Source organism: Sprattus sprattus (assembly GCF_963457725.1).
Source record: "Sprattus sprattus genome assembly, chromosome: 5".
NCBI classification, from domain to species: domain Eukaryota; kingdom Metazoa; phylum Chordata; class Actinopteri; order Clupeiformes; family Clupeidae; genus Sprattus; species Sprattus sprattus.
The window spans coordinates 42,341,621-42,355,140 of record NC_137924.1 but is presented as its reverse complement, the minus strand read 5'-3'; the positions used below and the strand labels follow the sequence as shown (position 1 = coordinate 42,355,140).

At 45.6% G+C, this 13,520-nt stretch overlaps 1 protein-coding gene across 1 annotated transcript in view; it reads right to left on the bottom strand.

The window, feature by feature from the left end:
* The window catches only part of hectd4 (HECT domain E3 ubiquitin protein ligase 4), a gene marked incomplete at its 5' end in the record, with an annotated part of 72,567 nt that extends 59,719 nt beyond the window's left edge, over positions 1–12,848 (bottom strand). Inside the window, 5 exons of the mRNA XM_080839312.1 lie at positions 434–542; positions 2,934–3,061; positions 5,236–5,325; positions 7,652–8,304; positions 12,702–12,848. Coding sequence (XP_080695438.1) covers positions 434–542; positions 2,934–3,061; positions 5,236–5,325; positions 7,652–8,304; positions 12,702–12,848 — 1,127 coding nt within the window. The remainder of the gene's footprint in view (positions 1–433; positions 543–2,933; positions 3,062–5,235; positions 5,326–7,651; positions 8,305–12,701) is intronic.
* Positions 12,849–13,520: the final 672 nt, after the last annotated feature.

Genomic DNA, 13,520 nt, shown 5'->3' with positions numbered 1-13,520 from the left:
ACTGTAGGCTATTGCAGACTAACACTGACTAGGTTGATGGCCTGACATGTCTAATGTTTGATGAACTCAAAAAATGAGTGTTGAGATGTGGTAACAATGATTGGTGATTATAACAAAAACAATAGCCATTATCAAAAGGAAGCAAAGACCAAACTATACCAAACACGGAAACTAAATGTCTGACATGGCATGTTTTTCTTTACTGTCATTAACAGTGAAGCTCTATATTTTGGCACATAGAATTTCAATTTGGCTGCTAAAATATTTAGGGTTTTGGAGCTAATGGTTTCTAAGGTTTTTGGGTGTGTCTGGAGCCATATGTTCACCAGGGTATATAGATGGTTAAATGTCTATAGTGTCTGCAGGGAATTTGTTTGTGAGTGTGTGTGTGTGTGTGTGTGTGTGTGTATTTTTAGCAGAAGGCTCACGTTACCTCAGTGTCCCATGCAGGCCGGAGCCGAGCTTGCTAAGGCCTCTCCCAAAGGAGTTGGTGGTGTAGAGATAGAGCCCGTCAGTAGCTAAACAACGGCCCAGGTCTGTGTCTGCAGCAGGGGGAGAGAGAGAGAGAGAGAGAGAGAACAACAACAAGAGAGAGGGAGTCAGAGAGGGCAAGAGATAGGGAACACGTGAGGAAGAAGATGAAAGACATGGAGGAAACAGGGACAGACAGAACAGATGGAGAATAGAGGGAGTGAAAAAGAAAGGGATGGAACCAGTCATTTTTTAAATATCCCATGAGAGAACGAGAGAAAGAAAGAGAGAGAATGAGAGAGAGAGAGAGAGAGAGAGAGAGACGGTGCATGACTCAGTATTGACAGCTGTAGTCTAGCGCTTGTTCCCCACACTGGCATGATCCCCTTCACTACCCCATGCAGCAGAAACAAACAGACAAACAAACAAACACTCACTCACTCACTCACACACACACACACACACACACACACACACACACACACACACACACACACACTTCTGCAGCCAAAATTTGAAATTTCATTTTCACTCTCACCAGCAAAACACCAGCAGATCCTAATGGAATTCAGCGGTAAAGAAAAAAACGAATCAAAGCTCGTCCGAGGCTGCAGGTTAAACACAAATAAGGTATTGGCTTTGATTCATTACCGGTGGTGTGGGCAGAGAACGCAGGCCAGGCCTGTGATTCATTCAGGGACGCTAGACTTCCCAAGGATCAGGAGAGCGCTCTGGCGCCACAAGCTCACCCCCGGACCAGACTCTCTCCGCCAGTCTACATCTTCATCGACTATAATGCTCTCTGCCTACCTATGGTGACTCAGTAAGGAATCAGGCATAAAGATGGTAACTGCTTCTGCTGTGCGCTGTGCTCAAATCTGTGGTGTTCGTCTGGCAACGCTGGGGTATAGAGTAGACATAGCTCAAGTAGGCATACACATCGGGAACGTGTCGGTTTCTACTGGACACAAACAATAGGATTGATTACTTCTCCTGTCTGTAAGATTGCAGCCCCTCCCAAGCACACAATTCTGCTGCACAAGTGAGAGCAGCTTTGCGGGTCTGCACTGAAGGGCTTCTGGTCTGGACAGGGGTGGGCAGGTCGCGTCCCTAATCAGCGATGTGTGAGCCGAAGGGGTGGAGTGTATGTGTGTGTGTGGGGGTTGGTATATCGGCTTACAGGAGTGCCCAAGGTCAGCTCATCCATCACTCAGCACCAAACATCAGAATGCAAAAGCATAGCAACTATCAGCTTGTCGAGGAGAACACAGCTTTATAAAAGTCCCAATGAGCCTAAACTGCATCATGCCAGGGGGTCCCCTGATGCACTGAAATGAATAATATACGGATGGGTATGAATAAGTGATAGCGTTGCAGAAGGAGGGGGTGGGTGGATGGGGAGTTGGCGCTGAATTTAAAAAGGCCAGTGGATCGGCTCCAGTATACTGACACCACCATGCTCAAGACAAAGAGCTTAGTCATGGCATACAACGCACGCCCAATGGGGCACGTACACACACACACACACACACACACACACACACACACACAAACAAGCACGCTATAAAACGCTTTTCCTGATACTTACCACACATATAAACACACAGCCACCGACCCCCCACACACAAAGACACACACACACACACACACACACACACACACACACACACACACAGACTAGGGGTGGGCGATATGGCCAAAATCTTCCATCACGGTATTTGTAATTTTATACCACTGTTACGGTATACATCACGGTATATTATACGTAGGGTGACCAGATTTGAGTTTGTGAAAAAGAGGACATTTCAGCGGTGGCTAAATGTGTCCACAGACATAGGCTATACAGTAGGATCATTTATTTATTGACCCTTAAGAACACTAAGTTGCAGAAACAAAACTGCCTCAATAAGCTATTGGCCTAAGCAATACTAGCCAGTATAGGCCTACTTTGTACTGAACGTTTCCATTTGATCTTTAAATAGTAAGATAAAAACAAAGTGCTTATGTGGCTTTCAGTGGTTCTTTAATGTACTTACAGAAGATGTCCTGCGACTTTGAGTCATTGAAAAGCGCATTACAAATAAAAGTTATTATTATTATTATTAGAAGATACATCAAGTGTTAAAAAAAACTTTCTTTTCAATGTTTGTTCATATGTTAACGCAATAATGACGAGAAAAACTTTTTCTTTTATGGCCACCTATAAAAATAAGAAAATTAAGAAGTTGCCATTACACATACGCCCCATTGACCGCTAGACACTAGACACATTTCTACCGTTGCACGGTATATACCGTCATACCGCCCAGCCCTAACACAGACACACACACAGAAAAAGATACACACAGACACACACACACACAAAAAGACAAACACACAGACACACACACACACACATATATATATATATATATATACATTTACATACACACACACACACACACACACACACACACACACACCTTTGCTTTCAGCTCCAGCTGCACTGCTGTCTGGGGTAGGCAGCATGTCTTCAAAGCCCCAGGAGACACTGTGCTTCCCCCCTAATAAACACGATGGAGATCCCGGCCCACCCTCCAGAAGCAGAAGCCTGTGAGAAAGGAGGAGAGTGTGAGTGGGAGAGAGAAAAGAACAATACAGTCAGAGACAGGAGACAGTTTTACGAAGGTTGTTTTACCTCTTTGACGCATAGGCATCACACAATGATCAGACGATCCAAATTAAGCCTCAAAATCACAAAGGGTGATTATTCAAGAGGTGTTTAAAGGGTCCAGTGTGAAGTTTTCAGTGGCATCTAGTGGTGAGGTTGCCAGTTGAATATCTTTCTCTTTATAAGCATATGCGAGTACCTACGGTGGCTGTCAAAGGCCATAACAACACGAAGTCCTTTCTCAACAGGGTCTTGGTTTGTCGGTTCGCACCTACTGCACGAACATGGCGGACTCCGTGGAAGAGGACCCGCTCCCTATGTAGATACGAATTGCTCATTCTAAGTTAATGAAAACGATAGATGCCACTTAAAACTATAAATGTTAAACTGTCACTAATTTACAATGAAAAGTTTAGACGTTTAGACGTTGTCTAATGCAGGTTGTCAGGTCAGTTGGCAAAAATGGATGCATTCCGAATCCTCAAGTTTGCCCAAAACGAGATAGAAGATCATCATCGCTGACAGGGATTCGGACTATTCTCCATTAAGAGCGATACGCCCATGCAGCAGGGAATCCACTTTAAAGACGGATCGTTGTGCAATTAGTCAAGTTAGATGTGTACAGCGAAACAGGTGATCTCTGTACTTCATTTCCACTCATCATTGCTGTTTAGACTTAAACACTTGTATACGAGTGGAATTAAGTACAGTGCCATGTCTGACACGTGTTTTAGGCTTAGATGTTGACCAGAAAAACACAGGCTACACACCATTTGTAAATATGGCCCAGAGTGCTTAGAGGGGGCCTAAACAGCTCCCGATGTGCAGGTTGGCACCTTAGATAGTAGCTGCCGCCATTGGTGTGTGAATAGGTAGATGTCTGAAGCATTAACTTGAAAAACGCTTTTGCGTGCTCAGTAGAAAAAGCGCTTTATAAATGCAGTCCATTTACCATTTAATTACAGTGACACCTATTCACAGATGTCCATGTGTTCAGGAGTGTGACACACAATGAAAGAGGCTGACTACACTTTCAAAGTGATTGCTTGGGAAGCTCAGGGCCGCCAACCTATGCGTGTTTGGAGATGTGGAGAAAATAACAATAGAGCCAGACTGGTGAATTAAAAAAAAAGAAAAGAAAAGAAAAACAGCTATAAGAAGTAGTTTAAGAGTCTGGTGAAGAGTTGAGTTATTTATAGATATGGCACATTGCGTAGGTAAGTGGCTGTCACTGTGTACTGGGGCATCATGAAGTGATGCCCGTCATCCACGTATGGATATGCATACCTCAGGGCTCTGCCAGCTTAAAACTTTATCAGAGTAAGACTGCCTGTGTTTGATAAGAGTTGTGCCTACAATTAGAGAGGAAGAGCAGAGTAAGACAGAAAAACACCTAGGCTACAGAGAAAAATGGAGCAATCAAACTATTATTGGAAAAGTCACTGATGGTTGAGGTGGTAGTTTAGGATTCCAGAGGATAAAGATATGTGAGACAGGGTTTGTAAAATTCTCCTTGCCGTGTCCCATTCTACTGTTTCGCTCAATCGTTGAGCCTGAAAACGTCAGCAGCAAATTAGCTTGAAGGTTGAGTAAGCTCAAACTCTGAACACAGCGCTAAGCTGGTTAAGCCCCGCTGCCACAAAATGATGTTGCTGCTCATCATGTTTAGGAAACCAAAAGAAAGTCAGTTAAAGTAACACCATAGCCACTTCATTGAGGGATTAGCATTTGAAGTTACTAGGAAATGTGATGTTTCTGTCATGATTTGTGTTAATGTATAGATCTTTATTTTTGTTTGTAGGAAGCAAGAGACATCTCTGGCGAGATATATTAAGCCTAATTCAGCATTTCCTCAACAACACCATACAAGAGAACTGTGCCACAAAGTAGAACACAAATAGTATGAGCAAGCCCTGTTATACAGCTTAGGGTGAAAAACAAGCGCAGTGGGTACGAATATTTCATTTGTTTGTTTGGTTTTTTTGCAACCAGCTCAAAATGTACCCAAAATGTTCCATTAATAGTGTAGAGCGGGGCTTAAGAGCCGCCTTCTGGCTGGAGACGGCCCTGATGGCATTAAGCGTGTGGTGCAGGTGCTGTGCCGGGGCTCTCACCTGTACAACACGTCAGCCACAGGCAGCTGGCCCAGGTCTGTCTGTTTCTGCAGCAGGTGGACTGTGTGGATGAACGTCTTCAAGGAACCCCTGGGGAAGGTAAAGGCCCATATAAACACACACGCATACACACGCACACGCGCACACACACGGAAAAAAAAGACAAGGAAATATTTTAGGTGGATGACATAGGACAACATCACCAGAGAAAGGAGATGAGTTTTTATGGGTGTGTTGCAATCCAACAGCACAGTGAGTCAGTCAGTGTGGACAGGGACCTGACGATGGCTGAGGTCATATCTGATTCCTACACCACACACAAACGCCTGATAAATCTTCCCCACTGCTGACATCATCAAAATGAGATGGGACAAGATAATCTGACATTTTAACCCCAGCACACATATGTGTGTATCATGCCATCTCCATTTTGAGTTTGTGTGCCGGGGGCCATGACTGTTTTGGGGGTCAATGTCACAGACTAAACACAGAACAAAACACACACATAACACAATACAAGGACACAAACACACTGGCAGACGCCAGATGAATAGTGCACATAGAAGTTTCCAAAAAAAAAGTGTCAGAATCTCTCCATTCTCAAAACAAACAGCGCCCACCCATGCCACCTCTATGAAAGGCCAGTCTCTGCCTCCCTCTGACCCCTGTGTGTCGGGTGGGGGTTGAGTGAGAGTGTTTGTGTGTGTGTGTGTGTGTGTGTGTGCGTGTGCGTGTGTGTGTGTGTGTGCGTGTGTGTGTGTGTGTGCGTGTGTGTGTGTGTGTGTGTGTGCGTGTGTGTGTGTGTGTCGGGTGGGGGTTGCGGGGACCTAAAGAGCCCAGCAGAAGCCAGAGCGCTGGATGCTTCCCTCACACAAAGCGCCAAAGAGACGCTTGCACAAAAGCGGCAGGACCCAGAAGGCCACTGCCACCACCACCACCACCAGCCCCACCACAACCACCAGCCCCACCACAACCACCACCATCAGCCCCACCACCACCACCAGCCCCACCACCACCACCACCAGCCCCACCACCACCACCAGCCCCACCACAACCACCAGCCCCACCACAACCACCACCAGCCCCACCACAACCACCACCAGCCCCACTACAACCACCACCAGCCCCTCCACCACCACCAGCCCCACCACCACCACCACCAGCCCCACCACAACCACCACCAGCCCCACCACAACCACCACCAGCCCCACCACAACCACCACCAGCCCCACCACCACCACCACCAGCCCCACCACCACCAGCCCCACCACAACCACCACCAGCCCCACCACAACCACCACCAGCCCCACCACAACCACCACCAGCCCCACCACCACCACCACCAGCCCCACCACAACCACCACCAGCCCCACCACCACCACCACCAGCCCCACCACCACCACCGCCCCCACCACCACCACTCTGCACCTGACAACTCAAGCTCCTGTGTCACTACCAGCAGTGGGCTTTAAAAAGCAAAGTGAACCAAAGAAGACAAGAGACCCGTAACTGACAGCAGAGAGAGAAAGCAAAAAAAAATGAGTCTCTGCCACAACATTAAGAGAGAGACTCATAAGAGGGAGAAAATTGGCCTTTTGGCAGTCGCCAATTAAGTAAAAATGTCCCCAAGACATAAGTGACTAAAAAGTCACAGCAACAAAATAAGCCTTCTTTATCTTCCTGTGCCTTTTAAGGAGCCTTGCTGTCACTCATATGATAATGTTAGTCTCTTCCTTATATTTCTTATATGCTCGCATTTTATGCAGTATGGGCCACATAACAGGACTATAAGCCATGTTTTCACAATGACCCTGCTTTTCCATGCTTTTCATAACAAGTCACCCCAGACAACATTTCTACTCTCCTTCAAACAGTGAGGTCTGCAGTTATGGTGCTGGTAATGTGATTTAAGAGGCGGCAGCCAAGATCTGGCTCCATTAGGCACACGATCATCAGGGGTAACAGATAGTGATTAAACAAAACCAGGCCTTTGGCAGGAGGGACTCTGTTTGGTAAAGCACTGACCTCATCCCCTCTCGAAACACTCAGCCTATGGCACCTCAGACCAGAGGTCTAAATTGGGACGACGTTTCCACAAAACACCCACTTCCATTGCAGTGTGATATGCAAGGGACAGAGGCAGGCTGCAGGCCCATCACAAAACTCTGCTTACTGCACCAAGATACACACACTTGACCTCTTGTCGAAAATCTTTTGCTTTAATATTATTCAGACGCAAGGGGATCAGCTTTTCTAAGGCAACTTTGTTGTCAATCTGTGAGACCCCAGCAATTAAAAAACACCTACACAAATACACAAACAACAATCATTCTCGTTAACTAAAACGTGAGCAGAATTTCAACCTCGACCTAAGTCATCATGGAGTCAGAAGACGGCATCCCTTCCTCTTTCTCACCTGGCACTAGCCAGCGCCACCAGGGCGGCAGCGGCGCTCTCCTTCTGTCTCCCGTGTAGTGGGCGGGCGACCCCGGCCGCTCCCTCCTCCAGCCAGGAGCACAGCAGCCCCTCTAGGCCATTGAGGCAGTCCGCAGGCTCCTTGCCCAGGCTGAGCGGCTGGCAGTCCCGCAGGCAGGTCAGCAGCACCTCGGCGGTGACGCCGCAGAGCGCCGGGTCGCTGCGCGTCTGCGACTGCAGCAGGGGGAAGAGCAGCAGCAGCCCCACACGAGAGGTGAAGGGCGCCTGCTCCGGCCCGCCCCCCTGGTGCCCGCCGGCCTGCTGATGGCTGTGGTGGCCGTGCGAGTGGTGGTGGTGCAGCAGGCCCTGACGCTTCAGTGCGGCCAGGGCCTCCTCGTCTGATCCCGACGACCCTGACGAGCCGCCGGCCGCGGACCCCGCGCCTACGCCCATAGAGCCGGGTCCCGAGGGGCCTGGCACTCCCTCTCGCTCCTGCTGTTCCTCCAGGGCTAGCTGCCGCTGTGCCCCCCACAGGCCGCGAAGTGCGTTGAGGCGGTACTCCAGCAGCCGGGCGTAGGCATTGCTTTGGTTGCCGCAGACGGCACGCAGACGCTCAGCAAGCTCCGCAGGGTTCTTCGTCTCAAAGGTGAGGATCTGACAATGGAAAACAGAATTTCACATAATCAGTTCAAAAGCTACTGAATGTATGTTAAGTGTGTGGGAGTAAATGTCAAACATTAAAGGAAGCTTCGAAACTGTAAAATGGCTTCTGTCAATGTAAATATGATTGACCTTAATGTAATAAGTGTTTCTTCCCATTACCCATTTTCTTTACTCTCTCTATATATATCTTCTACAAAACATGTAGGCTTGTGTCAGAATATCTTCTACAAAACATGTAGGCTTATGTCAGAATATCTTCTACAAAACATGTAGGCTTATGTCGGAATTGGTTCAGATATCAGGTTTACCTACCTATGAATTAATTTAGAACATTAATTAGAATCTGTGACCTGGGGTCGCTTCACTACCTAAACCAACTGAACACATTTTCATCCAATGTATACTTCTAATGACTCTAACTCCTAACAACTCCTAGGCTATATTTCTCACTATGGGGGGGAGCATTCATGGTGGTTGCAGGCCCCAAGGATCTGGCAGATAGCTGACAAGGCCCTTTAGGGTTGTAAGTCTTATACAATGAAACAGGCTGAAACAGGCACTCCATAAAGGCTCTATCAGGAAGTCTGATCAATCAATGTTTCTCATGTAAGGTGCTGTGGCAACTATTGTGTGTTGCTCACAGAAGACAGTTGTCTGCTAAAGGTCCTTTGATATGAAATGCTCACAGTTTAAACATTCACTAACAGTGGATTTCTGTGTGAGATAAAATAACAGAGCTTCAAACTATCAATCTTCCACATGTAAAAGGGCTCATGTAGATGCTCTCTTGTTGGTTTGGTTGTAACACCAGATTAATAGAGAAATACTTGACAGAACATCAGTAAAGTTAACATGACAGAAATGACAGTATGTAAGCTAATTCGACACTAACATAAACGGTGCTTCTGCTGTTAGCACAACAACATTGTCATACGCTATTGCTCCACATACACTAGTACTCCCCATCCTCTACTTGCCGAGGACCATGTCTCTGTGAAGTTAACATTGTAGATATTTGGTTTAGTCTGCCTTCATTTTCATTAGCCAGGTGATGCCGCAGCCGCAGACTCACACTTACACACACACTGTGCAGAGCTCAGCTACTGTGTGTAATTGAAGTCTACCACAACTTTGACATTTCACAATGTCTGTTGCTTGTCTGCTCTTAAAAGGTTCCTGTACAGCAGTCTGGCTTCCATCACTTCATTTCAAGCCTAACAATTAGTCCAGCCCCAACCATAACCAGTCTCCCATGGAACTCTCTCTGAACTCTGATCAGTCACCAAGTGCCAGCACAATGTATAGGAAAATCAGCTTTTATTAGTCAAAAAGAACCATGTCCACAGTTTTCCTGGACAACATGTCAGATGCAGTTTATTTTTCTAGATGTGTTTACTGAACATGGAATAAACATCAAACAAACTGCAAATTATTTTTGCTGATAACTCAGAAAAGAGAAAAAGAATATTGAATGTGGATCAAGTTTCTCTAGCAAAAATATTGCAGTCTGTGTCATCACATCTCTTGCTAACTTGCCAAGTCGTCACTGTGTATCCATTTAGCCAAGATGCGTGAGACATATCGGCCCCCTGCTCCATTAGGCTTCTAACACAGCAAGGCTACATCTCATCTTACAATGAACAACAGCAATCCGTGGTTTCTTACATTGGCCTAATTCAAAATGTTGACATTTTCGATGTGGGTAGTACAGAATGCCTAAACAATGCTCGACAAGGGATATAAAAATTAAGACAGTGAGGCCCATCAAATTTAAATCACTGCTTTACTCCCATGGACACGATTTTCCCTGTATCATATTTTACTGTAAGCCAATCAAGATGATAAGTGGCAGAGGAGCACATCAGACAGCTCAGCATCTGTGCCTAAGTAACATTTCTGGGGTATCGATTACAGCCAGGCATGAAGGCCTTGTTGAATTAGAGAGGTGAAATCCATTATGCCATTTAGCCGGCCCGTTCAGCATTGATTCCACTCCAGATACACTTGCGTTACCAATCTGAAGCTAGTGGAAGGGAAGTTCTGACAGGAGACAAAAATAACCAGAAACCCTGCATCACAAGGGAGTGATGGGATATTGTAGATGTCTGTTGATAACGGGATGTCTCCCACATTTTTTTTTTTTTTTTTAACAAAACCTGTCCCTAGTCCATAAAAAACATCACAAGTGCAGTTGGGATGATCTCACTAATGCACTAGTGCATTACCAATTCATGCCAGAAAATAACATCTCATTGACAGACCATCACAAGTAGTCTGCTGCTGGTCTCTGGTGATGGCAGACGATCATCCACAGTAACAAACACCAATGTCACTTGACATAAGGCACCAGTGTAAGGGGACACCTGATCCACAGAGTTGAAGCAAGACCAACACTAATCTTTTTGAAAAAAGAGGAGACCAATCCCTCTTGCTTACTGTTTATGTTTCTCCAAACTAGACACATCACACTTCACCTTGGCTCTGTCTTTTTTGACCCCCTCTCCCCTACAATCTCTGGACGCAACTTCAAAGCTCTGGTTGTATTACAGTCCTACTCTGGAAGCACAAAGGCTCAGGTTGCAAATCACTGCAGATTGCCCTGTTCCAGACTGCAAGGAGGTTACGCAGCATTTCTCATCACTCTGCCTGGGTTGTACCCGGTTTAAAGACACCCTGAAGCAGAGGCATAAGGTGTGTTTCATGAGCAATAACAATGTTTTTTCTTCATCTGTCAAGGCATCTGTGCAGCATTACATTATGTTGACTATATTGCATTAATTAATTAAGCATCAAGGCAAGCATATGCTTCATCCCACAGCATAGTTATTCACATAGCATTAACTCTGGCCTATTCACACGTCTGCAATCAATGCACTATCACCACAGCTTGGCTGAGGATGAGCGATACAAAACAGAAAGCTACAGAACAGTGCACAGTGCTGGGGAAAGCGCTAAATGCTGACACAGACAGAAGATTATTATGTTGTTTATGTTGAGTCCAGAGAGAAAATGGCCTGTTATACATCACCCACCTGTCAACATCATGACCAGAGCTTTCTCACCACACTCCCTTTTTATGCTACGTTAAAACATAACCAGGCTACAGACAAGAGAGGAAAGTCAGCCTCTTTTTTTTATAATGGCTACTAGTCAATAGTAGGTTATTGTATGGATGGTAAAGGCCAAACATGGACACAATGGGGCTATGAGCAACACAAGCTCCTGTCTGTCTGTCTACACACCCATATGCTTCATGGGAGTCCACATCAGACCAGATCAGGAGGGACTAGTCTTTAATAACCATTAATGCACGAATCTGGTTAGATACCAGACATAGGGATGAGGTGAGAAAATGTATCCAATATCATAAATTGTCAAACCAAGTGTTGATGATGGTATGGGATAATTCCGTTTTAACGTTACTGTTAGGGCAGTTAAAAGTAGGCTATAGCTGCTTGGGGCTAAGTTAGTCAGCTCTGCTGTAAAGATCCAGAATATTCCAGATATTTTAGTCTAGAAAAGAAGCAGGTCAACGCACAGCACAATGACACGTTGTCTGAGGCAAAGCTGTAAAATCGCAATTCCATACACTTTAGTAAAGACTGAACTGTCTTGAAGATGGTATGTTCTTGTCCCAACTTGACAGGGCTACCGTTACATATGTGTGGAGGGTGTCTGCTAATAACAAGACTCAGATAACTTACTTCTTTGTAACGAGAGCAAGCTAGCGATTGCGATAACTAACAGTCACTGAAAGATTGAATGTGAATTGAGTAAAGATATACATTGAGGCGAATAAGAAGAAATACATGGTAGACTAATGTTAGTCAGCAGACCATTGCATGGGTCCAGTTAGTTACCTATCTGGACAGCTAGCAGCATAACGGTAAGGGAGATAACGCTATCTGTCAGCACCACGCTAATGATTAGCCTGCTGAATAATGTCAGCTGGCTAGCTGGCGGCTAAGTTATCCCGACGTTTGGTCGCCCAGTTGTTACGCACAAAGTGAAGACAGCTAATTTAACGTTTTGGAGGTGTCCCGAACCAACCAAACACAAATGTGCCTCAATTGACAGGCATGTCTCTAATCAGGAATGAAAGAAAACAATCTTAAGAATATGCTGCTAGCTACGTGGTAACTAACCAATGCTAACTCCTGTCGTTAACTGCCGTTGACTAAAATGTAAACAACTATAACATTAGAAAGATCAATGTAACGTTATATCAATGACAACGTTACACTCACTTCAAGACAAGTGTCCGTAGATGTAGCTAACATACAGATGTCTGATACAGTGGCTACCATGAGAGATCAACACATTCTTAACATGCATGCATACAACTTCATTCACACTAGATAACGGTTACGTTAGATACCGAGACCCACCTCTTGTTCGGTATCCCCCTGCTCCGACACCCCAATCTCACTGGGTAGTTCGGCCAGGTCTGTCACCCGAATGAGCCCATCGTGAAGGAAAATAGTCTCTTCCTTCACTGACAGCCATTGGGACGAATCCACGGCCCCTGAGCCCATCTCTCTCTCCCCTTTGAAAAATAATAGAGTGGTCGAACATTAAAATCAAGTACCCACGATTACCGTAGTGCTCTACCCGGCTACAGACATTGTGCTGTCAGCGAAAAGAAACACCACCGAATAGTGTCAGTTGAGCGACGCCCGTGCAGCTTGTAGGTGCAGCTAACGAGATGGCTGGGTAGCTAGCTAGCAAGCTTCTGCTTTGACACCGCAGGTTGGCTTAATGGCTTTTCTGATAGAGTGCTTTCTCTCCCGTATTTTCGGTAGGGTGGGCGTGACACTCTTCTCAAATTCGTTGTATTTCCACAATATTATCAACGGCTTCCATAAATAGCTGAGGTACAACTCTAGGCAGGGTCAATGCACGATGTCAGTTGAAGTGATAAGCCTCAGCGGTGGTCCAACTCTTGTTTTTCCATTTACCACCCAGATAATGAAAGCTTTTCAGCTATCAGTGAGACGCCATTTTTCTTAGCCCAAGTCTTTCCCGGCATGCCGTGCGCTATACGATAAACGCTACAACTGTGGACCAATGAAAGTCGATTATTGGACATCAAACGTGAAAAGTGGACTTACATACACATTGTTAAAATAAAGTCGATTTACCCCCGTTTTCCAACTATTTAAAGCATCAGAAATGACAACTGGATAAATAATTTACATTAATGTCAG